Below are 27,180 nucleotides of genomic sequence, written 5' to 3' on the forward strand. Positions count from 1 at the left end.
AAAACCCAGTAGGAGATATGCAAAAAATAGAGGGGAATCCAAGTATATCACTAAAGAAAGCCAGCAAACCATGAGAGAAGAGAGCAAGGGAAGAAAGGAACAGAGAAGAACTACAAAATCACCATAAACAAGTTACAAAATGGCAATAAGTACCTACCTATCAATAATTACTTTGAATGTAAATGGACAAACCCTCCAATCAAAAGACTAGGGTGACAGAATGGATAAAAAAGCAAGACTTGTCTATATGCTGCCTAAAAGAGACCTCATTTCAGATTCATTTCAGACATGCAGATTGAAAAGAAATGGTGATGTGATGAGCACTGGGTATTATACGCAATTGATGAATTATTGAAACCACCTGGAACTAATGATGTACTATATGTTGGCTAATTGAATTTAAATTAAAAGAAAAAGTGAAGGATTGGAAAACCATTTCTTGTGCAAATGGAAGTGAAAAGAAAACAAGGGTAGCCAATACTTATATTGGACAAAATAGACATTAAAAAACAGTAAAAAGAAGCAAAGGACAGTAATATTCATAAAGGGAACAATTCAACAAGAAGATATAACAGTTGTAAATATTTCTGTACCCAACATGGGAGTACCTAAGTACATAGAGCAGTTAATAATAAACATAAAAGGTAATTGTTAGTAATATAGTAATAATAGGAGACTTTAGCATCCTACTTACATCAATGGATAGATCCAAAAGAAATCAACAAGGAAAGAGTGGCTTCGAATGACACTGATGAATTTAATAGATATATTTAGATCATTACATCCTAAAATAGCAGAATACACACTCTTTTCAAGTGCATATCAAGCATTCTCCAGAATAGATAACATTTTAGGACACAAAACAAGTCTCAATTCAAAAAGTTTGAAATCATACCATACATCTTTTCTGACCATAATCCATGAAACTAGAAATTACGACAAGAAAGAAAATGTGGGAAGAATACAAATAGATGGAGGCTAAATAACATGCTACTAAACAATGATTGGGTCAACCAAGAAATAAAAGAAGAAATAAAAAATACATGGAGACAAAGAAAATAAAAACACAATAATCCAAAATCTATGGTATGCAGCAAAAGCAATTCTAAAAGAGAAGTTTAGCAAAACAGGCTTACTTTAAGAAGCAAGAAAAATCTCAAACATCCTAACTTCTATACCTAAAGAAGATAGAAAAAGAAGAACAAACAAAACCCAAATCGAGCAGAAGGAAGGACATAATAAAGATTAGAGCAGAAATAAAAGAGAAAGTAAAGAAACAATAGACCACGTCAATGAAACCAGGAGCTAGTTCTTTGAAAAGATCATCAAAATTGCTAAACCTCTAGGCAACTTCATCCACAAAAAAAAAAAAAAGGGAAGAGGAGAAATAATAACTGACACTATAGAAATACAAAGGATTGTAAGAGTATGAAAAATAATATGCCAAACAATATGATAACCTAGGACAAATGAATAAATTCCTAAAAACATATAACTTATCAAAACTGAAACAAGAAGAAATAGGAAATTTGAACAAAAAGTTTGAGTAACAGCAGTAAAACTGAAACCGAAATCCAAAACTTCCAACAAACAAAAGCCCAGGACCAGACAGTTTCACAGGTGAATTCTATCAAACACTTAAGAGTTAATACCTGTTCTTAAACTTTTACAAAAAATAGGAGAGGAAGCTTCCAAATTCACTCTGTGAGGCCAGAATCACCTTGATACCAAAACCGGATAAAGACACCACAAAAAGAGAGAACTACAGGCCAATATCTGATGAACATAGATGCAGTAATCCTCAACAAAATATTAGCAAACCAAATCCAACAATAAATACAGTCACTCACAATCATGTGGAATTTATCCTAGGATGCAAGCAGGGTTTATTATTTGCAGATGAATCAACATGATCTGTCCCATTAACAAGAGAAAAGACAAAAACCTTATGATCATTTCAAAACATATAGAAAAAGCATTTGTTAAGGTACACTATCCATTCATGATGAAAACCCTCAACAGAGTAAGTTTAGAAGGAACATACCTCAACATAATAAAAGACCATATATGAAAACCCGCAACTAAGATCATATTTAATGGTGAAAAACGGAGCTTTCCCTGAAAGGTCAAGAACAAGACAAGGACGTCCACTCTTGCCACTTTTATTAAACATAGTATTAGAAGTCCTAGCCACAGCAATGACAGAAGAAAAAGGGGAAAAAAAGTGATCCAAATTGCTAAGGAAGAAGTAAAACTTGACTCTTGGCAGATGACATGGATACTATATATGGAAAATCCTAAAGACTCCACCAAAAGTGGAGTAAGTAAGGTCATAGGATACAAAATCAATATACAGAAATCCATTGCATTTCTGTAATAATGAGGCAGTAGAAAGAGAAATTAAGAAAATGATCCCATTTACAATTACACCAAAAATAGTAAAATACTGGGTTGCCTGGCTGGCTCAGTTGATAAAGCATGTGACTCTTGATCTCAGTGTTGTGAGTTTGAGATCCACGTTGGGTGTGGAGATTACTTAAAATGAATAAATAGAACTTTTAAGAAAGGGGGGCAATGGAAAGGTGAAATAGGCAAAGGGGATGAAGAGTGCACTTACATGAGGAGCACTGTATAAAATTGTCAAATCACTGTATTGCACACCTAAAATTAATGTAACACTGTTATCTACACTAGAATTTAAAAAGAACTTAGAGAAAGGTGGTAAAAAAATACTAATGTAATGTTCACTGAATGCTTTTAAATGGGATTAACTCTGTAATTTTACATTAATGAAACAATTCAATTTTACGATTATAAAACAATTTAAATGTCATAATAAGCCATGAAAGAAAGTATTTTAAAAAGTTAAACTTTCCATTAACTATATAGATATATTTTATATATGTGTATATTTTAATTTTTTTTTTTTTTTTTAAGGAAAGCTTTTACAGGTCAACACTGGTGCTAAAGAACAGTTATTCTTTGAAGCTCCCAGAGGGAAAAAACAAACTATCCCCAGTGTGGAGGTAGGAAGATAATACTACTTGCAATGTTGTTGATATGACTAAGTGGTTAGAACACTGATGCCCACCTTCTAACATTTACATATGAAACCTGTTCTCACATTATTTAAATCATGGCTATTCCTTCTGTGAGTTTATTTTACTGGCCCAGACTATTAGATGAGTAAAGGAAAAGATGCTGTATTAAGAAAAGGAATAGGGGCACCTGGGTGGCTAAGTGGGTTAAAGCCTCTGCCTTCGGCTCGGGTCATGATCTCAGGGTCTTGGGATCGAGCCCCACATCCGGCTCTCTGCTCAGCGGGGAGCCTGCTTCCCCCTCACTCTCTGCCTGCCTCTCTTCCTACTTGTGATCTCTGTCAAATAAATAAAATTTAAAAAAAAAGAAAGAAAGAAAGAAAGAAAAGGAATAAAACAGGGGCACCTGGGTGGCTCAGTTGGTTAAGCGTCTGACTCTTGATTTCGGCCTAGGTCCTGATGTCAAAGTGGTAGAATGGAGCCCTGTGTCAGGCCCAGCGTGGGGCCTGCTTGAGAGTCTCTCTCTCCTCTCCCCACTCACCACCACCCCCCTGCCCTCACTTCCACTTGCGTGTACATGCTCTCTCTAAAAAAAAACAGGGGGGGGGATAAATCAACTTTTACGTCTAGCTCTGCTCCAGTCCAGTTACTTTCCTCAGAGGATGCTAGGCAAATAGAAGACATGCTGTTTTAGATGGAAGCACTGCATGTCTGTCAAATCTTTTGGAACCTATGTGTCTAGGATGCTTGTTGGCAAATTCCTGTTTAATGAAAAGAAAAAAGAAAAAAATGTGTTTCATTTTGTGACTGACAGTATTAGCAAAATTTTTTGATATGGCCAAGGAAGCGAGGCTAAACAAATTTAACATGAAAGTAGCTTAATGAGGAAATAATGTTAAGTAAAGTAAGTAAAGATAATATAAGTAAAAGTTCTGGGGCACCTGGGTGGCTTAGTGGGTTAAGCCTTTGCCTTCTGCTCAGGTCATGATCCCAGGGTTCTGGGATTGAGCCCAACATGGGGCTCTCTGCTCAGCAGGGAGCCTGCTTCCCCTCCTCTGTCTACCTGCCTTTCTGCCTACTTGTGATCTCTGTCTTTCAAATAAATAAAAGTCTTTAAAATATATATATATATATATATATATATATATATATATATATATATATATATATGTAAAAGTTCTTAATATCCAGTAATGATTAATTGGAAAACAGCCTCTAAAATATTAGAAATTTTCACATGAAGTACAGATTTATTGGTTATTCTAAGGGCAGAAATTGTCTTATTTATTATCACTGAATGCTCAGCATCTAGAACACATAAAAAATACTTCTTGAATAATGTTATGTTAAATTTTTTCTATAGGAATTAGCAGATTTGGGAAGTTACAAAATGAAGACAACTAATAATTTAGCTGTTTCTACTAAAATTTTAATTTTAGGGATGCCTGGGTGGCTCAGTGGGTTAAGCCTCTGCCTTCAGCTCAGGTCATGATCCCGGGGTCCTGGGATCGAGCCCCGCATCAGGCTCTCTGCTCAGCAGGTAGCCTGTTTCCCCGCCATCCCCGTCTCTGCCTGACTCTCTGCCTACTTGTGAACTCTGTCAAATAAATAAATCTTAAAAAAAAAAAGTTTCGGATTTTTATTGTCCGTTTTTAAGGTTTAGATATTGCAAACTTACAGCCCTTATTTTCTTTTTAGGTAGAAAAAATTTGTTGGGCATCATGGACAAGTGTGCTTGGTTTATGCTGTGAGGGAATTTGGCCAGTAATTGGAGAAGTCACAGACATAACTGCCTCTTGCCTCACCAGTGACAGAATGGTCCTAGCTACTGGGGATGATCTGGGATTTGTGAAGTTATTTAGATATCCTGCTAAAGTATGTGTTTTTCTTTAACCCCCCTAATGATCATAATTATAAAAATGGTTAAGGTAATGCCCTTTCATAGTATTTCATTGTTGTAATATGAATATTAAATATGTAATATGAAGAGTTTAGCATTATGTATACTATTTTTGACATATTTATAACTTTTATTTAGAAGTAGTCTTATAATTTATGATTCCATGCCTTAAGTTGTACAGTGTTTCTCAGTATTGAGTAATATAAATATCTCTTTTAGAAGAAACATTTCTTTTATCCTTAATATTAACTTAAATAATTTTGGTATTCTTTTGATTAAATACATACCACTAACGGTAAACACAAACTCTTTATATTTATGCCTTAAATTTTAAAATGTTTCAACCATTAGATCCAAAATACTATAAATACAATACCTATAATATTAAAATAGCATTGACTCAATGTAGTGAATGATATTATTTTGTTAAAACTAGACTGCACAGACTCTTTGGGGTGCTATGTGCCCATGCTGTGGTGTACTGTGTGACGATTAAATTCTCTTAGTGCTTTCCTCTGTTCAAGGTACTGGGAAATATTAGGCTTTCATTTAGCATGAAAATAAAATTCATATATCAGGTCCAGATGCATTATTTTTTCATTATTTTTGCTGATTCAGATGACAGCGTGGGGTTAGGGATACCGACCCCTGCAAAGTCAAAAATCCGTGTATAACCGTTGACTCACCAAAACTTTACTGATAATCTAGTGTTGACTGGAAACCTTACCAATAACAAAGTCAACACATATTTTGTATGTTTTATGTATTATATACTGTATTCTTAAAATATAAGCTAGAGAAAATAAAATGTTATTGCAAAAATATTTTAAAATATGGAAGAGAAAATGTATTTACAGTGCTATAATGTGTCAAAAAATATCTGCATATAAGTGGACCTGTGCAGTTCAAACCCGTGTTGTTCAAGGGTCAACTGTATATTATAACCTGGCATGAACATAAACATAAATTTGAAATGGGGCACTGAAATCATATAATGATTTCTTAAGTAGCTGCTCATTTTTGTATTTTTAGATCACCATTGAAATGAAAACACAAGTTTAAAAATTCTCATAGAGAACCCAGACACCTGAGGAAATATTCCACATAGCCCTGTTTTAGATGCGCTTAAGTGACAGAACCTTAATTGATAATATGTTCCCATATGGCATCTATTGTTCAGAAACTTTACTTCCAGCTTTCTAGATGATATAGATGCCTTAAGATAGGACCATTTTCAAGTAGTAACATTTCTCAAAGACTCTGAATTTTTTTTTCAACTTTAGGGAAAATTTGGAAAATTTAAGAGGTATGTGGCCCATAGTACACATGTCACAAATGTTCGCTGGACTTATGATGATAGCATGTTGGTCACCTTAGGAGGTGCAGATATGTCTTTAATGGTTTGGACAAATGAAATGGAGGGCTATCAAGAAAAAAGGCCTTGTGATAGTGAAGAATCTGATACAGATTCGGAAGAAGATGGGGGTATGTCATTTTAAAATATTTTAATAAAAGTATAAATAATTTAGCACAACTGATTTAAACTACAGCACTTAAGTAATAATAATATTTGAATAATTGTGGTTTTAGTCTTTGTGGTCTACTTAACACCAGACTTGGTTTTATGCCTCAAAAATAACAGACTGGCATATATTGATGACTTAAATATTCTTCATCTACAAATGTATGATAATCCTACTTTAAGTACTGTTAAAATAAGTTTTATGGTGGGGCACCTGGGGAGCTCAGCTAGTTAAGTGTCTGCCTTCAGCTCGGGGCATGATCCCAGGGACCTCGAGCTCCCTGCTCAGCAGGGGTCTGCTTCTCCCTCTGCCCCTCCTCCCGCACTCGTGCTTGCTCAGTCTCTCTCAAATAAATAAAATCTTTAAAAAAATTTTTATGGTATTGAACTTCATATTTTAAAATGATTTTTTCTTTTCCTAATATGTAAATAATACCAGCTCATTATAGAAAAATTTAAAATACATTTTGCAATAAAAATAAACATAGCACCCATAATTTGACCACTCAGAGGTAACTTCTGTTAACATATTGAGGTATTTCCATAGGGATATGTGCATTTATATACATAATATTTTTAAAGAAAAATGATATATTGAATTTGTATTTTATAGACTGTTGTCTCTTAGTAATATTTGAAAACATTGTTACATATCATAAATATTCTATATCTTTTTATGGCTGTTATATTATTTCATAATTTGGCTATGACACTATTTAGCTTATTTTATATTGTTGAGCATCCTTGTATCCAATTTATAGGATCATAATAGAACTCCTCAGTTGTAACTTAGAGAACAATTCTTATGTTTTGATGGCAGGCTATGACAGTGACGTTACAAGGGAGAATGAAATCAGTTACACCATTAGAGCCTTATCAACAAATATTCGCCCAATGTTTGGAGTCAAGCCTCATTTGCAGCAAAAAGAACCCTCAGTTGATGAGAGGTAACAATCAAATTTAAAACTAGATGAAGAAAACTATATTGGCATTAAAACTGAATTTATTGTTTAACTGAATGAATTTTTGTAAAAACTAAGTAGCAGTGGTACTTTTGGATTTTCCAGCGCCCAGCACCTCTTGAAAAACATTTGTCCTTAAATACTTCTCGGGGATGACACTCTCTCTTGCAAGTAGTTTAAGGAATATAAAGTGTCTATGATTAAAGGAATATTATTTGCTAACTTTTATAAATAAATATGAGAGGGTTGTAGGAAATAATAAAATTTGAATCCAATACCAGGTATGTTTTAGGAAGCACCTGAGCAGAGATAGGATTGAATTTTGAAAGGCATTTTTATCCATGTGCCTTTAATCAAGGATAGAAAATCATTATTTAAAAATTTTTCCAGGAGTGCCTGGGTGGCTAAGATGGTGAAGCATCTGCCTTCGGCTCAGGTCGTGGCCCCAAGGTCCTGGGATCAAGCCCTGCATTGGGTTCTTGCCCCACGGGGAATGTGCTTCTCCCTCTCCCTCTACTGCCCGCCCTGCTTGTGCTCTCTCATGCTCTCTGTCAAATAAAATCTCTAAAAAAAAATAAAGATTTTTCCAAGAGGCAAATTGAAGTATAGCTTTCCATTAGAGAATGGGAATTACTGGTCTTTGTCTAAAAGCAGCACATCAGTAATAAAAGCTATGCCCACAGCAATTTTATAAGGAGAGAGAACTTTTTAATAAAGCCTCTGAGTTAGATGACAGCTTAAGAGAGGAATTGTGAACATCACAGGATGCCTTTAAAATTATTTGGGAGTATGGAAGACAGTAAAGAGGTGTATGAATCAGTGAATGAATGACGCAGACTTCAGAAGCGTAGAGTTTTTAAGAAATGATAAAGGAAAAATTATCTAGAAACTGCAGTGAGGAGCCAAGAAGGAGTGAAAGGTGGGAACAGTAGTGACCTCATCTGTCTAAAGACGTGCTGAGGAGAACTTTGTTACGCTAAGTTGGTAAGAATATTTGAGGGAAAAGTTAAAAATGAAAGGGAATTTACTCACATTGAACAGAATTTGTGGAAAATTTGAGTGAACGACGCATGGGGCTCAGCTAGATAGAGATGACAGACAGTACAAGAAAGCACTGGCAGAGTGGTTGAAGTTTGCACTACGGGCTTAACATTCAGGAGGAAGGATGAAATTGGAAGGATGAGGTGCATGTTCCTGGTGGAAAAGGGGAATCTAGAGGGTCTCTGAACAGACTAGCCACACACGTTCCCATGAGAGTTCTAGGGGGACTGTTGAGTCATGATGTCTCCACAGCTTCTCTTCTAGGTGCCCACTTGCTGATGAGTACCCAAATAATAGCATTGACGTCACCTTTACGGATGGGGGGGGTAGAGGGTAAATATTCATTTTCTCATCACTATTAAGAGAGTATTAAATTAAAGATATGTTTTGGGACACCTGGGTGGCTCAGTTAATTAAGCGTCTGCCTTCAGCTCCCGTCATGATCCCAGAGTCCTGGGATGGAGCCCCGCATCAGAATCCTTGCTCAGCGGGGAGCCTGCTTTTCCCTCTCCCTCTGCCTGCCACTCCCTCTGCTTGTGAGCTCTCTCTCTCTGACAAATAAAATCTTTTTAAAAATAAAATATTTTTAAAAAACCATAAAGTAAATTAGATGTTTTAAGAAAGCTGAGCATACCATAATCTAAATATCAAGATTCAGGGTTGAAGTGATCTGATGAGGGGGCAGTATCTTACAGTGCAAAAGACATGGTTTTTACAGTCAGACAAATGGGTTAACACACTAATTTTTCTCATTTTGCTCTTGTGTCACCTTTAAAAACTATTTGTTGCCTTTAAGCCTCTCTTTCCTTAGAGGTTAATGAGCCTTACAATCATTAACTTATGGAGTATTTTATAAAATGAAATAAAATATATATGAAGAAGTTATATATAACTTATATATATATACCACCCCTCCCTGCAAATGAAATACAGTGTCACCTGAGGAAAATAAAGTGAAACATTTTCTGAAATTAAATATCCATAAAGTAGTGAACAATATTTATATATTGCTCAGAGAAATACATATCTATAAGTTTGCAAATGTGGATGTTCCTAATGAGCATAGTATAGTGCTTAAAATTACTTAAATTATATCTCACAGGTAATGAAAAGTGAAACTGTACTATAGGGAGGAAGGAACTCTAGACATTCCTGTAAATCTTTTTCATTTATTTATTTTTTAAGAAAAATATCAGATAAATTAGGTATATCAGAAAATGTGACCAAATTTTAATCTATAAGCTGTCATTTATGGTAAAACACTTAAAATTCCTCCTTTATTAATGAAGTGATCCAAATTCTGACAGATGGAAGTATTTTTCTGCTCATGAAAAATGCTTGATGTTCTCATAATCTTTGCTGTTAGCTTGCATTTTTTACACAAGATTTTCCAAATTATTTTGAAATTATTTTGCATTAGTTCTCAGTTTATTTTACAATTTCAACTCTGCTGAATTCTTTTGAAAATGCTGAGGCCAAAAAAAAAAAAAAAGAATGAATGAATGAAAAGAAAATGCTGAGGCCAGAGTCCAAAATGACTCAGAGTTGGGAGTCCTCATTTTCATAAAATGAGAGGATCAAAAAAATGGAGATACTTCTTCTAACCAACTTTGTGTTTATTTGGAAGGAGATATTATAGTCTACATAAATGATTTTGTATTTTAAATGTTGCTATCAAATATGAAACAACATTTTATAAACAGTGAAAACAAATATTTGTCAGCCACTTAAAAGGTTTTGGATGAAATTGGTGATTACTTGACACTTCCATGGGGCCTTTTTTCCTAAATGACTATAATACTTTTATGTTTTTCTTTTTGTAGCAAATCTTCTATCTTTAAAGTAGTTGTCAATCAAACTTCCAGTATTTTTTAGTAAAAATATTCAGAACAGTGGAGCATAATAGGCATTTTGGTATTTCTTTTGAATTCTGTTGCTGTTTCCTTTATTCTGTGTATATAACTGCTGCGTTTTAATCATCAATTATTCATCTTCGGTGTTTCTTTTTTTCCCTTGTTCCTTTCAAAGGCAGGGGGTAGTAAGGTAAGTTTTATTAAATAAAATATTCCATTATTCTTCTGTTTGGATCTTTATTTTAAGGTGTTGATTTTTTTCCCTATAAAACATGGAACTATATTTATTAAGAAGAAATTAAAAAATGAAATAAGTCCTCCAGAATAGTTGCATTTACATGTGTAGTATGTGGCTGCTGCTGAGGTTTTTCATTATGATCATTTAGTTTTACAACAAACTCCAAAGTGTTTTATTATTCCGTAAGTTTCAGAGGTTTACAAAAATAGTTAGCCACACATATTTGTCAGTGAAAAAATATGCAGTTTATAAAGCCTGTTAGCTTCATTTAATGTATATTTATACCTTTGTTTAAAAATTTAACATAGGGCGATGATGATATTTGTATGTGTAATAAAATGATATGTGCATAAAAGGGCTCTGTGGGATACTTTCACAACTAGCTTTAGTGAGATGAACATGTCCTCAGGCAGTTTCTGAAACCGGACAGTGTGGAAAAGTGTTTTAGAAGTAAAAATAAATACAAATAGGTAAATGCTGGGAAATAAGGATGAAAAAACTAGATATGAGAACAGATTGTACGGAAACTCAGATATAAGGCACTCCTTAATTTATTTGGTGGGCAGCAGAAATTCATTATTTGTTTTAAACAGGGGTGATATATACAAAGATAGGAGACTAGAGTGTTATGTAACTTCTAAAAAGGCCCACATATCTTAGACTATTTTAACAAATAAAACATTCAGATCTAGCCTTAGATCTGAAGTAGCTTATTCAGGACTGTTCTCTGCATTTTAAAGAGACACTGATAATTTATAGTGGAAGTCACTTGTTTGAAAACAAAGCTAAGTGGAGATATAATTGTTGTCTTGGGTGTGAGTGACTTTTATGGAGCAGTGACCTCCCTTTAAAAAATTATTTATTTATTTATTATTTTAAAATTATTTTTATTAACATATAATGTATTATTTGCCCCAGGGGTACGGGTCTGTGAATCGTCAGGCTTACACATTTCACAGCACTCACCATATCACATACCCTCCCCAATCTCCATAACCCAACCACCCTCTCCATACCCCTCTCCCCCCAGCAACCCTCAGTTTGTTTTGTGAGATTAAGAATCTCTTACGGGGGGGAAAAAAAAAAAAAGTCTCTTACGGTTTCTCTCCCTCCTGATTCCATCTTGTCTCATTTTTTCTTTCCCTACCCCCCACTTTGCCTCCCAAATTCTTCATATCAGGGAGATCATATGATAATTATCTTTCTCTGATTGATTTATTATGCTCAGCATAATACACTCTAGTTCCATCCATGTTGTTGCAAATTGACCTCCCTTTCACAAGCAGTTTTTATGAGTTTAGATGACCATTTGTCGTCAGTGCTACAAAGGGATGTTTCTAGAAGTGTAAAGACAACTCCTGAGGGGCACCTGGGTGGCTCAGTGGGTTAAAGCCTCTGCCTTCGGCTCAGGTCATGATCCCAGGGTCCTGGGACTGAGCCCCACATCCGGCTCCCTGCTCAGCCAGAAGCCTGCTTCTCCTTCTCCCACTCCACCTGCTTGTATTCCCTCTCTCACTGTCTCTCTGTCAAATAAATAAAATCTTAAAAAAAAGACAGCTCCTGGTTTCGGTAGAGGGTGGTCAAAATGACTTTTGTGATCTCTTCCAATTCTCTTTTGGTCATTATATTTTTAAAGGGATTCTTTTAAGTTACCTCCTTTACTAGCAAAATCCCAAAGCTGGCATGATCTTGAGTGACTCACTTTGCCTGGTAGGTTGGACTGGCTGACTGAGAAACCCTCTTAGGTCAGAGAAGGGGTTGCTTCTCCTCCTTAGAGAGTTTCCTTAATAGCATCTCCAGTATGACCAACTTTTTAAGTTTTTACCATTTCACTCACACTCTTAAGAACAAAGATAAGCAGGGCGCCTGGGTGGCTCAGTGGGTTAAGTCTCTGCCTTCGCCAGCTCAGGTCATGGTCCCAGGGTCCTGGGATGAAGCCCTGCATCAGGCTCTCTACTCGGTGGGAAGCCTCCTTCCCCTCTCTCTCCACCTGCCTGTCTACCTGCTTGTGATCTCTCTCTCTCTGTCAAATGAATAAATAAAATCATAAAAAAAAAGGATAAGCTTCAGTATTTTGTTTGAAATTCAGAGTGCACTGTAGAAAAATAAGAACGGTAAGATTTAAAGTTTACAACTAGAACATGTTCAATTCTCATTTTTCTTTTTTCACCTTCTTTTGATTTGCTTGCCATTAATGGAGTAACTTTAGCCTTCTATGCAGTAATAAATAAAAACAACAGCCCTTAATATATGCAGTATGTTTTACCTGCATTAAACTTGTAAAAATATTTTATTTCAGAAGTATTTTACTAATATTTTAAATTCAAATCTGTGTTGTAATCTTTTCCCTTTTTTATCTGCTGCTAAAAAGAGGTTCCAGGTAATTCTCTCTCTTTGTTATACTTTATGACCAAATTTTGTATTTTTATCATCTTTCATTTTACCATTAATGAGCTGTGTTACTTGGTGTTCTTTATCTCTATTCACAATTTTCCATGTTTCTCTCCATTGAAATCAGTATCACTGAAACGAATAACATCTTAATTATTGGATTTCTGCTACATAAGTAATTGCTTTACCAAACTTTATTTGTTCAACTTGTATAATTTTATAGTTGTGTAACTTTAAACAAAAATATATAATATTATAGAAGTTATCTTTAGAAAATTAAAATATACTTACTGTTATACAGATTTGCATGGATAAAAATTACCTGTTTGTTGTTTGGGTTACAGTTAAAGCTGTCAGACAATAACACTGAATGAAGTTCACCAAAAAAACTGACCTAGAGAAAAGCCCAGGCTGCTATCATTCTTTAAAAAGGCTCTAAGGAGGGACACTGGGTGGCTCAGTTGGTTAATAGACCGACCCTTGATTTCAGCTCAGGTCATGATCTCAGGGTCATGAGATTAGTCCCACATCAGAGTGTGTGTGGAGCCTGCTTGAGGTTTTCTCCCTCTAAATAAGTAAATAGGCCCTAAGAGAAGCATTTTTAAATGTTAAATATTATAAATCAAATTATATTACTTATAGACATTAAAATGTATAAAAAAGTTTTGAAACCAAACTTTCTATAATAATTTAAAGAGTTCTTTATATATTCTTATAAGTCCATATAATTTTTATATCACCAGTCATGGTTATTTGCTTCTATATACTACTTCATGTCATGTATGAATGTATTCACTTCTTTTATATTGCATATTCAAGATTGAGCACTTCATTCACTTTAATAGTTGTGTAACCTGGAAATCCTTGTGAAAATGCAAATATGCTTTTATCATTTAATTTTATACACTTAATCACACATTGGATTCTTTTTCCCATGGCAAACTCATTTCGTGTCGTTTTCTGCTTTAGTTTTTACAAATTGAATATTAACTTAAAATTTGGAAGTGGGAATTGATAGCATGGTTGATTTAGATTCAGTGTTCAGGTTATTAAACATTTCATTAATGGTTACCTGAGATAAAAAATAAACCAAATGAGGTGGGTTTTTTTTTAATTAAACAAAAGATTTTAGGAAAAAAGTCTCCACTTTTTTTTTTTTTTTTTTTTTTTAGTGTAGTTGGCACACAAAGTTACTTTAGTTTCAGGTATGCAACATAGTGATTTGGCAAGTTTATACATTATGCTCTGCTCACTACAAGTATAGTTACCATCTGTCCCCATACAATGCTATTACAATATCATTTGCTATATTCCTTATGTCTTTTGTTACTGTCACTTATTCCATAGCTGGAAACCTGTATCTCCCATTACCCTTCACCTGTTTTGCCCATCCCTACCCTCCTCTCTGGCAACCGTCCGTTTGTTCTCTTATTTATAGGTCTGATTCTTCATTTTGTTCGTTGACTCATTTTTTTAAATATTCCACACATGAGTGAAATCATATGGTTTTTTTTTTTCTTAGTCTGACTTATTTCACTTAGTGTAATACCCTCTAGGTCCGTCTGCGCTGTCACAAATGGTGAGATCTCATCATTTTTAATGGCCGTGTAATAGGTGTGTGTGTGTTCCTTATCCAGTTGTCTATCACTGGACACAGGTTGCTTTCGTATCTTGGCTATTGTAAACAATGCTGCAGGAAATAATAGGGGTTCATGTATCTTTTTGAATTATTGTATTCATTTTTAGAGGGCATTAAATATGCAATAGTGGAATTGTTGGATTGTATAGTATTTCTATTTTTAGTTCTTTGAGGACCCTCCATACTCTCTCCCCAAGTGCCTGTATTCATTTTACATTTCTATCAACAGTATCCAAGGACTCCTTTTTATCCATATCCTCACCAACATTTATTATTTCTTGTCTTTTTCACTATAGCCATTCTAACAGGTGTAAGGTGATGTCTTAACTGGGGTTTTGATTTGTATTTGCCTACTGATTAGTGATGTTGGATATTTTTTTATGTGTCTATTGGCCATCTGTGTGTCGTGTTTGGAAAAATGTTTATTCAGGGCCCCTGTTTTTTAATTGGATTTTTTTTTTATTTTTGGTATTGAGTTGTATAAACTCTTTATATATTTTAGATATTAACCCCTTGTCAGATATATCATTTGCAAATGCCTTCTCCCATTCAGTAAGTTGTCTTTTGTTTTGTAGATGATTCCTTTTGCTGTGCAAAAGCCTTTTATTTTGGTGTAGTCCCAAAGTTTATTTTTACTTTTGTTTCCCTTGCCTTAGGAGACATACCTAGAAAAATGTTGCTATGGTTCGTGGCAAAGCATTGGTTGAAAATTGGTTCAGTTCTTTTACATGTAACTGGCTAGATTCCCCAGCATCATTGATTGAAAAACTGTCTTTTCCTCCATTGTATATTCTTGCCTCCTTTGTTATAGATTAATTGACTATATAACCATAGGTTTATTTCTGGGTTCTTTATCCTGTCCCATTGATCTAGGTGTCTGTTTTTGTGCCAGTACCCTATTGTTTTGATTACTTTGTCTTTATAATATAGCTTGAAATCTGTAATTGTGATACCTCCAGATTTGTTTTTCTTTCTCAAGATTGCTTTGGCTAGTTGGGGTCTTCTGTGTTTCCATACAAATTTTAGTAGTATTCCAGTTTTGTGGAAAGTGCTGTTGGTATTTGGTAGGAATTGCATGGAATCTCTGGATTGCTTTGGGTAGCATGGACATTTTAACAATATTAATACTTTCCATGAATATGGAATGTCTTTCCACTTGTTTTTGTCATCTTCAGTTTCTCTCCTCAGTGTTTTACAGTTTTCAGAGTCTGTCACCTGTTTGGTTGAGCTTATTCCTAGGCATTTTAGAGCCTCCTCATTTAAATGATTCAAAATGGGAACTCCGTACACCTAATGGGACATTATAAATAGATCCTGAGGGGCTCCTGGGTGGCTCAGTGGGTTAAGCCGCTGCCTTCGGCTCAGGTCATGATCTCAGAGTCCTGGGATCGAGCCCCACATTGGGCTTTCTGCTCAGCAGGGAGCCTGCTTCCTCCTCTCTCTCTGCCTGCCTCTCTGCCTGCTTGTGATCTCTGTCAAATAAATAAACAAAATCTTTAAAAAAAAAAAAAATAGATCCTGAACTGGTAGTGGAAACAGAAGAGGAGGCTAGATGTGAGAGCTATTCTCTAGGTGAAGTTGATGAATGTTTAGTAAATAGAATAGAGAAGAAGAGGAGGAGTTGAAGGCAATAGTAAGTAATATAATCACGTTTTACAGAGTGTTCGTGGTTTATAATGCTATGTAACTGTAAAATATTTGCTTGACTTGACTTCACTAGAGATTTCAGGGAGAAGGGAAGATAAAGGGCCTGCAGGAGCAAGTCATGAGTACAAATTTGAATTCAGACATAATTTATATTGCCAACAGTATAGAAAGTTCATAGAAATATTTTCCAAATTCAAGAAGAATGTGTTGAATACCTGCCATGTGCAAGATACTATGGTCGACATTTTAGAGCAGTAGTCCAGGCTTTGTAACAATGCACCCCATCAAGAAGTTTCTGAGTATGTTAAATTAACATTTGTATATTTATCAACAGTCTGCTGTGCTAATGTGTTATTTACATTATGAAACATACACCAAAGAAGTTAAAAAAAGCCACCTTCTGGCTTTAGAAGATATCAAGATAAAGAGAGCACGGTCTAGTGAGAAACACAGATTGGGTTCATTTTTGTGAAGGTGTGTCAGACATCTCTATCCAGTGGGCAGGTGAGGGATGCTCAGTGAAGGCACCCAATGATAGATGCCTTTCTTCATTCCCACTTTCCTTTTTCAGGCCCCCCGTGAGCAGAGCCCCACCAAGGCCAGAAAAACTCCAGACAAACAATGTTGGCAAGAAAAAGAGACCAATAGAGGTAAGGAGAACCCCCTCCCCAGTGTTCTGCTTTAAGATGGATTCAGAATTCATTCCATTCCCTTCCTGTAAGACACCCAAATCTTGTCATTAGGTTTTATGAAAATAAACATATTGAATCATCTTTTTTTAAGATTTTGTTTTTAAGTAATCTGTATAGCCATGTGGGACTTGAACCCTAAGATGGAGTCATGTGCTCTACCGACTGAGCCAGACAGTTGCCCCTGAGTGATTTTTTTTTTGTTCAGTCATAAAATTCTGATAGCTTAATTGTCAAGTCTGAATTTTGGATTAATAACCTTTGTTTCTTTTTATTTTGTATTAGTCTTTTTTTTTTTTTTTTTTTTTAGTTTTCTGTGAATAATACTAAATTGAATTGAACTCTCAGACAACCCATAAATATAAATATATGTGAAGATCTATGGCTTATAGAGTGCAGGTCCCTTGGCAGTCTCATGCTTAGTGGTTTGAATTTATAAGTCAAAGTTTACACCCCATGAGATCTGTTCACCATAGAGTTCATTGAAGGCTCTACTTACAAAGAAACTTACCATAATAATTGAGCAACAAAGTTCTTCCAGGCACTTATTTCTCGTATCAGCAGCCACAAGCAAAATGCTAAATCGGGTAAAAAATGAGGCCTAAATCTGTGGGACAGTGATTGTTGTATTCATTACCCCGGGAAGCCCATAAGGTCAGAGAAAAGGGACACTTTCAGTGGCAGAATTACCTGCTAGAACTTTAGTGTAAGTTATCAGAGATGGTATACTTCGTTTTCTGTACCAACGCTGATGCACTTTTTGGCTTCTCAAATGTACAGCACTTGGACGTAATGTATCCTGAGTTATATATGCAGATTACATATTTTTACTAATAATGCAAATCAAAATAATTCTTCTTTTGGACACAAGAAGTATCTTAGGGTTTAACACATAAACTTTTTTTTTTTAAGGTTTTATTTATTCATTTGAGAGAAAGAAAGGGCACAAACAGTGAGAAAGGCAGAAGCAGACTCCCAGCTGAGCTGGGACCCCCGACATGGGGCTCTGTCCCGGGACCCAGGGATAATGACCTGAGCTGAAGGCAGATGCTAAACCATCTAAGCCATCCAGTCTCCCCAACACATGAACTCTCAACAACTAACATTTTTGAAGCCAAATGACCTTGTGATTCTCTTTTCCATTTTTATAACTCTGTAGAAAAGTATAGTGTGTGTGTTTCAGCTGCCCAATGCACATTATGGAGAAGTTTGTCTCCTTAATTTTGTGTTCAAAGTTTGTAAAACATCAAAACACATCCCCTATTTTGACTGAAGATGCCAGTACTATGTATAAAAATAATGGTGAATGTTTAGAGATAAGGAATTGTAAAATGGTTTTATTGCTGTTATAGGACCTTGTGTTGGAGCTTGTTTTTGGCTATCGAGGAAGAGACTGTAGGAATAATGTTCACTATCTGAATGATGGTGATGATATAATTTATCACACTGCATCCGTTGGAATTCTGCACAATGTAGCTACAGGTAGGAATCTCTGATTCTCCATCTCTCACTGTTCTTTACTTTAGAATTTTGTTATTTGTAGTCTTACATTTCTTTGTTAAAGCTATAAATAATTAAATTGCTTAAGTCCAGAATGTATTTCATACTATTGAATTTTCCAGTAATATTTCAAATAACCAAATTTACAGTCTTCAGAACATGTAGCACAGCAGAAAAAGACATTATAATGCAAAGTACTCATGGCTCTCTATTAGAAGTGAAGGTTTACTATACATTGAAACCATGTTTTATAATGAAACATTTGTAACTTTATTTCTGCCAAACCTTAGCATGAAAATGGATGGCTTAGTGGTTATCTCTTCTAGGTGGTGATTAAAAGTAGCATGTTCAGGGAGTGATTGCTAGGGAGTAGGGTGAAGTGAGCAGTGTTTTCACTGAGGACTTGAAAAGCCAAGGAAGATACTAAGAAAGCTGTTTCCCTGTGGCTCTTCTGTGATGATGCTTTGATTGATTCATAGTGAGAAAATATTTCTTGATGTTTATTTAACTGATTGGATTGTTGAAAAGCAAATAACATTCTCTTATCATTTGTTGACCAGTGATGTATAATCCTACTAGTGACATTCACTATTTAATTTTGAATTGTTTTCTTATATGTAATTACAAACTTCATAAAGTCTAAAGTTGGAAGTAAAAATAGAGATTATTTAGTTCAAACATTTCTGGCTTTTTCCTCTGATAGCTTCACTCTGAAGAAGTAAAAAACTGATTATGTGAGTCTTAAATCCCCATGCCTATTCTGTATTAATCATTAATATGATAGTCCTATTTTGGTTTCCTAAAGAAAAGGATTCACTAAGATCACGCAGAAATCAGTGTTGATTTTCAGTTTAATAATTTGGGTCATTTAAAAAATACCTGGATGATCCTCTTTGAGGCTTCACATATCCTTCAAGGAGAATAGAAAATAAGAAAAGATGGTTTAGAAAGGAATATGTAAATACAATTTCATGTTTATGCTTGTAATTTTCTTTATTTTTAATTTTCTGATTTGTAATTAATCACTTTTTTTTAATTTTTATTTTATAAACATATATTTTTATCCCCAGGGGTACAGGTCTGCGAATCGCCAGGTTTACACACTTCACAGCACTCACCATAGCACATACCCTCCCCAATATCCATAACCCCACCCCCCCTCTCCCAACCCCCTCCCCCCATCAACCCTCAGTTTGTTTTGTGAGATTAAGAGTCACTTATGGTTTGTCTCCCTCCCAATCCCATCTTGTTTCATTTACTCTTCTCCTACCCCCTCAACCCCCCATGTTGCATCTCTTCTCCCTCATATCAGGGAGATCATATGATAGTTGTCTTTCTCCGATTAATCACCTTTTTATTGATGGAGTGGAGAGAGAGAGAAAGAGCAGAAGGGAGGCTAGGCATCTCTCCACTTGTCATTATTTGTCCTTTCCAGTTTGGGGTACATTGCTCTGTTTCCAGTCCAGGAAGTTTTGATCTATTAGCTGATCTTCTTCAAACTTAGCCAACAGCACATATAATTGCTGGTTTGTTGTCACTCAACTCTCAGCCCTGGAAAATATGAAGTACATTTCACTTTGAAGAGAAGTTTTAAACTATTAGAGCTGGTAAATGTCATTCATATATATATATTATGAAGTACATTTCACTTTGAAGAGAAGTTTTAAACTATTAGATCTGGTAAATGTCATTTTATATATATATGTGTGTGTGTGTGTGTATGTGTGTGTGTGTGTGTGTGTGTGTGTGTGTATATATATATATATATATATTTTTTTTTTTTTTTTTTATTGCTTTGCTTTTTGGAGGACCTCGGGTTGATGGCTCTCTGTAATCTGGACCTGACCTACAACCTATCATCCTGACCTCATTTCCCACCTCTCCACTATACTTACACAAATCTACCTTTATTATGTCCTAAGGACATAATGTCCTATGTTCTCTCTACCTTTATGATCATGTCTAAGGTCTCTTCACTATCAGTGCTACTAGATAAATCACATGACTTCTTTGATCAAAATTCTTGAGTACCACTATTGGTACTCAAGTCAATAAGTACTCAAGTACTAATTGACTACAGAATAAATACAAAATTCATAGGCTGGCATTCAAGGTCCTCTATCATTCTATTTCCAATTTGCCCTTCCAGCCACATTTCTAGATTTCTTCTTGACCTTACACTTCAACCAAATGAGCCATATATATGCATACTTAATACTTTCTGGTCTTTGTACCTTAAAGTATTTCTGTACCTGAAATGCCCTTCCCCACCCACCTTCACATTTACAAAGTGTGTCATGTCAGTCCAGAAGTGCCATATGCCCACAATAAGAATAATTCCATAGCTTTTGGATCTTTAACACTCTTTTGGCACTTAATGTCTTTAGCCTTGTGTTACATGGTTTATGCCTTTCAGGACTCTATCCAATTAAAGACTTCTGAATCATTTTTCTGTCTTTATGATGACATGCACATATTCAGTGTCAAAAAATATGTATTAAGTACGTTAAACAGAGCAGTTCATTGTTCTGGATAAATGCATTAGGCTGTTATACCTTAAATTTTCAGTTTTAATTCTCATATTCTTTTTTTAATAGGGACTCAGAGTTTTTATCAGGAACATAATGATGATATACTGTGCCTCACTGTAAATCAGCATCCCAAATTTATCAACATAGTGGCAACTGGCCAAGTAGGTATGTTTCTATATTTTAAAAAGAAGCAACTTTAAGTAATTATATTGTTCAAATTAATTCAATATCCTAGAGGGAAACAAAAGTAAAATTTGTGTATTGTTCAAAATTGCTATTTGTATATAAAACACACACCCATTTTTACCATATTATTTGCTTCCAGGTACCTTCCTCTTACTTTGGTTATCTCAGTTGGTGCAGACAGTTCAGAATTAATAAACTATTTTATGGTGATTGACATAGTTGGATTTAGTCCTTTAATAGAAATTTCTGATCAGCAAAAAGGTATAATATAACATAGTAAGCAGAAAGGAAGAATTTGAGGAGAAAGTGGTAAATAAGGGGAGCCAAGAAGTAACTAGACTGACAGGGCCACGATGTCTGGGGTAGCTGGGGTTGAGCTAGAAAGAAGAGAGAAGCCATGTGACCATGCTGGTAAATCCTCCCTGCTTTCTCTTTTCTTTGGCATTGATCTAAGTTGTCAGCTGTTTTAAAACCACCTGTCTTGCTGTCTTCTTTTAACTCTTTAAAAATCTCAAAGGATATCATTCTGCAAGCAAAACGATGAGAAGATAGCAGGTCTGTTTAGAACATTATCTACCAATCAGTGATCACTATGAATACTACATAACAGATTTGGTCAATCAGAATTTTATACTCTGGTGTACTTTGTAAAAATGATTGATATCATTGGGATTGTTGGATCTTGGTGGGCCTCAGTTGCTAAACCAGCTTTCCAGGTGTCTTTTTCTTTTGGATAGGATAATTTATGCTTTTAATATCTTCTTTTTCATACAGGTACTAAATTGATCAGTCAGCAGCTTGATCTCTGGGTTGCTTAGTTCTACAGTTACACCACTTTAGTATTCCTCCTTTCTGTAAATTTTTCTATTTTTAACAAGAAGTAGACTGATACTTCATGCTTTACATACAAAGGATTCTAATCTTTGAGTCTAGGCCCTTTTTGAATTAAATTTTTAAAAGTTCAAGTCTTATTTTTACTCTGCACAGAGTATTTTACTCTGCACAGAAAATAAGATCATGTTACCATTTGGGTCATGAAAGCCTAGTTTCGTACCTCTTGGCATCTAGTTATTCAGTTAATTTTTATTGACTAAATTCATTTATTCAACAAACTTACTGAGCATATACCATGCACAAGGTATTTTTCTGTGTGGGGGATATAAAAATCTCTGCATTAATGGAATTTGCATAGTGTGAATAGAATTCTAGAAGGAATGGTTCTTCCATTTTCCAGCTTTGCTCCTTCTTTCCCCTTCTTTCCCCTTTTTAAGCAGCTTTGCTTAATATATTAGGGCTGTGGTTTTCTCTTTTGATTAAGAAATGTTGTGGTCACAAATACAATCTTTCATGAAATTTGTCCCTCTTTTCTTTTCCCCCTTTTTATTGAGATATAATTGACATGTAACATTATGTTAGTTTCAGGTGCACAACTTAATGATTCAGTATTTGTACACATTCCTTTTTTTTTTTTTTTTAATCTATAAACATATATTTTTATCCCCAGGGGTACAGGTCTGCGAATCGCCAGGTTTACACACTTCACAGCACTCACCATAGCACATACCCTCCCCAATATCCATATCCCCACCCCCCCCTCCCAACCCCCTCCCCCCATCAACCCTCAGTTTGTTTTGTGAGATTAAGAGTCACTTATGGTTTGTCTCCCTCCCAATCCCATCTTGTTTCATTTACTCTTCTCCTACCCCCTCAACCCCCCATGTTGCATCTCCTCTCCCTCATATCAGGGAGATCATATGATAGTTGTCTTTCTCCGATTGACTTATTTCGCTAAGCATGATACCCTCTAGTTCCATCCACGTCGTCGCAAATGGCAAGATTTCATTTCTTTTGATGGCTGCATAGTATTCCATTGTGTATATATACCACATCTTCTTTATCCATTCGTCTGTTGATGGACATCTAGGTTCTTTCCATAGTTTGGCTATCGTAGACATTGCTGCTATAAACATTCGGGTGCACGTGCCCCTTCGGATCACTACGTTTGTATCTTTAGGGTAAATACCCAGCAGTGCAATTGCTGGGTCATAGGGTAGTTCTATTTTCAACATTTTGAGGAACCTCCATGCTGTTTTCCAGAGTGGTTGCACCAGCTTGCATTCCCACCAACAGTGTAGGAGGGTTCCCCTTTCTCCGCATCCTCGCCAGCATCTGTCATTTCCTGACTTGTTAATTTTAGCCATTCTGACTGGTGTGAGGTGATATCTCACTGTGGTTTTGATTTGTATTTCCCTGATGCCGAGTGATGTGGAGCACTTTTTCATGTGTCTGTTGGCCATCTGGATGTCTTCTTTGCAGAAATGTCTGTTCATGTCCTCTGCCCATTTCTTGATTGGATTATTTGTTCTTTGGGTGTTGAGTTTGCTAAGTTCTTTATAGATTTTGGACACTAGCCCTTTATCTGATATGTCATTTGCAAATATCTTCTCCCATTCTGTCAGTTGTCTTTTGGTTTTGTTAACTGTTTCCTTTGTTGTGCAAAAGCTTTTGATCTTGATAAAATCCCAAAAGTTCATTTTTGCCCTTGCTTCCCTTGCCTTTGGTGATGTTCCTAGGAAGATGTTGCTGCGGCTGAGGTCGAAGAGGTTGCTGCCTGTGTTCTCCTCAAGGATTTTGATGGATTCCTTTCTCACATTGAGATCCTTCATCCATTTTGAGTCTATTTTCGTGTACACATTCCTTTTGTTTTGGAAGGTAGCACTGTAGGGAAATGTGAATGGCTAATTATCTCCCCGTGTCTGTCCTTCCAAGTCAGAGTGCAGGCAGTACAGAGGTGAATTTTAGATCATATGTGCAGCCCTGTTTCTTGCCCCACTGTACCCTTCCACAGAATAGATACATTTTTTTTTTTAACTGAGGGCTAATGAAGTATAAGATAGACTTAAGACCAAAAAGTGAGAAACTTTTTCTCTTCTGACCCCAAAGAAAATTGAATGAGTAGTTACTTTGCCTGCCAAGCTTGTATGATACCTGCAAAACACAAAACACTCGGGGCGCCTGGGTGGCTCAGTGGGTTAAGCCGCTGCCTTCGGCTCAGGTCATGATCTCAGGGTCCTGGGATCGAGTCCCGCATCGGGCTCTCTGCTCAGCAGGGAGCCTGCTTCCTTCTCTCTCTCTGCCTGCCTCTCTGCCTGCTTGTGATCTCTCTCTGTCAAATAAATAAATAAAATCTTTAAAAAAACAAAAAACACAAAACACTGTCTAAAATGTTTATGACTCTCTTGGTTAAAAATTGTATAGGTCATAGGGGAAATACTTGCTTTGTGGTATTTTAGCCAGTTACATTCAAACTTTTTTTTCCCCCTTAGCTAGAATCTTGGACTCAGGGCCAAGGAGAGATACATTAAAACTTCAGTCTATTAACAGAGCATTTTGTAATCTAAGATGTATCCAAAGATACATATGATATGTATTATATGTATATGTATACATATAATGGTCATATACATTAAATGTAAATAAATATGTATAATTGAAATGAATGGCTTCAGTTACAGTTTACTCAGTGCAACATAATAAAATTCATTTTGCATATAATGCTTTATGATTTATGTTGTGTAAAAAATTATTTTGTGATAATTGAATTTTTATAAATTTTGCTTTTAAGTTATTTATGGATAATTATTTTTCTGCTGCTTTCCATTGTAGGTGATTTAGCAGACATGTCAGGTAAGGAAAATTCATCATTTTCTGTTTTAGTTATATTGTTTAGTACAAATTTTTATAGAGTAATTCCGTACTTGAGCCTATTTTGGATTCTTTTAATGAAAAATATATCATTTTAATGTCATGGTACTGAACCCTATCTGCAGTAACAATAAGACTTGGAAGAAGCCAAGAACAGAATGGATTCTGAGGACAGCACATCTCTGTTGGCTCTGCCAGCTCTGAGGTGTGTGTGACTTAGGGCTTGACTGACTTCATGGGAAGACACATCTGCCTAGAAGTGGGGCCTAGATGGGTCCCTGTAACACGCCTGGCCCATGATAGACACCCATTAGCTGGTAGCTTGTAGGAAGGGGAGCAGTGAGAGCACAATCTGTGTTACTCCGGTATCCTAAATGACCATTTTTTAATCATAGGAGAAAATAAAATGTACTTAATGAACATAATTTAATCTTTCTTCAGTAAGTTAGGCCTTGAAAATTTGTAGTGATTTAAATCTTAGATCCTGTTACTGATATAAGTTCAGAACAGTCTGAATATGTGGTAATCCTATGCCATGTTCATACTGTATGTTTTAAAACACAAGTTTCAGGTATATACTCCTTACCATTTCATTTAACTTTCTTGGAAAGCTTGAAAAGCTCAGTAATTAAGATTATTTGCTATCTAAACTGTAGATAAATGAAAGTCCTTGTCATTTGTGAGATATGAAATTTGGAGACAAAACTGATGTTCCTTGAAATCCATTATCTACCTCATCACATTTAGGCAGATAAAGTATATGGACTGCTGAGAGGTGCTTTTTGTGAACATGTAAAAATGTTTTATGTTATAGAAGGACCTATAAAATATTTATTACTGGCAAAAAATTATAGACTGATCTACTAGTATATACTTTCTTTTTCAAATTTTTATTTAAATGCTAGTTAACATACAGTATAATATTGGTTTTAGGAGAATTTATTGATTCATCACTAACATACAACACCCAGTGCTCATCCCAACAAGCGTGCTCCTTAAAACTCCTCACCCATCTAGCCCATCCCCCACCCGACCCCCATCCATCAATCCTCAGTTTATTCTCTGTCATTAAGAGTCTATTATGGTGGGACGCCTGGGTGGCTCAGTTGGTTAAGCAGCTGCCTTCGGCTCAGGTCATGATCCCAGCGTCCTGGGATCGAGTCCCACATCGGGCTCCTTGCTCAGCAGGGAGCCTGCTTCTCCCTCTGCCTCTGCCTGCCATTCTGTCTGCCTGTGCTCGCTCTCTCCCCCTCTCTCTCTGACAAATAAAATCTTTAAAAAAAAAAAAAAGAGTCTATTATGGTTTGCTTCCCTCTTTTTCCCCCTTCCCAAATGTTCATCTGTTCTATTTCTTAAATTCCACATAGGAAGAAAATCATAGGGTTATTTGTCTTTCTCTGACATTTTGCTAAGCATAATACTCTTTAGCTCCATCCACAGCATTGCATATGGCAAGATTTCGTTCTTTCTGATGACTGAGTTATATTCCATTGTGTATATATACCACATCTTCTTTATCCATTCATCAGTCAATGGATATCTGGGCTCTTTCCATAGTTTCCGAGGCTCCTGTTGATGCTGCTATACTTAAATTTGCCCGTCCTTCATATCCATTGACTTCTACTGAATAAAAACATTCTAGTTTTAGTCCAGTACTTAAGTTTATTATGTTCAGTTTTTCACACATAAATACCCTATTTTATTACATGGTAAACTGTTCTTTAGTTTATTTGAGAGAGGGAGTGCACGTGCACAAGCAGGGGGAGGGCTGAAGGGAGAGGGTTCCAAACTGACTCTGTGCTGAGTGTGGAGCCTGGTACAGGTTCAACTGCATGACCCTGAGATCATGACCCAAGCTGAAATCAAGAACCGGATACTTAACTGATTGAGCCACCAAGTGCCCCTATATGGTACACTTTAAAGTCTGCAGTTTTTTTTTTTTTTAAGATTTTATTTATTTGTTTGACAGAGAAAGAGATCACAAGTAGGCAGAGAGGCAGGCAGAGAAAGAGGGAGAAGCAGGCTCCCCGCTGAGCAGAGAGCCCGATGCGGGGCTCAATCCCAGGAGCCTGGGATCATGACCTGAGCCAAAGGCAGAGGCTTTAACTCACTGAGCCACCCAGGCACCCAAGTCTGCAGTCTTGATTACTTACAGTTGCATAAATCTTTGAACAATTTTTATTTAGTGATCTTAGATTCCTGGGTTAATAGATTTTAATTACTTTGAAAACCTGTCAGACTTATCACTGTATACTATAAATTGTAAATGGTATACGAAACAGTCTAAATTTATCAGAATGTTTTCTTTGGAAACCGAAATGTCTCTATTTTTACAATA

At 35.8% G+C, this 27,180-nt stretch overlaps 1 protein-coding gene across 6 annotated transcripts in view; it reads left to right on the forward strand.

The window, feature by feature from the left end:
* Positions 1-27,180, forward strand: part of EML5 (EMAP like 5) — a 170,212-nt gene that overhangs the window by 127,245 nt on the left and 15,787 nt on the right. For 3 of the 6 annotated variants that reach the window (XM_047736562.1, XM_047736564.1, XM_047736565.1), the window contains 10 exons: positions 2,938-3,026; positions 4,737-4,913; positions 6,222-6,423; positions 7,281-7,407; positions 10,492-10,506; positions 12,926-12,934; positions 16,803-16,881; positions 18,273-18,402; positions 21,018-21,116; positions 24,804-24,824. In XM_047736562.1, coding sequence (XP_047592518.1) covers positions 2,938-3,026; positions 4,737-4,913; positions 6,222-6,423; positions 7,281-7,407; positions 10,492-10,506; positions 12,926-12,934; positions 16,803-16,881; positions 18,273-18,402; positions 21,018-21,116; positions 24,804-24,824 — 948 coding nt within the window. Of the gene's footprint in view, positions 1-2,937; positions 3,027-4,736; positions 4,914-6,221; positions 6,424-7,280; positions 7,408-10,491; positions 10,507-12,925; positions 12,935-16,802; positions 16,882-18,272; positions 18,403-21,017; positions 21,117-24,803; positions 24,825-27,180 lie in introns of those variants that run through there. The other 3 variants (XM_047736566.1, XM_047736563.1, XR_007128598.1) reach the window with 3 other exon arrangements.

The sequence above is a fragment of the Lutra lutra genome, chromosome 7, assembly GCF_902655055.1.
Source record: "Lutra lutra chromosome 7, mLutLut1.2, whole genome shotgun sequence".
In the NCBI taxonomy this organism is placed as follows: Eukaryota; Metazoa; Chordata; class Mammalia; order Carnivora; family Mustelidae; genus Lutra; species Lutra lutra.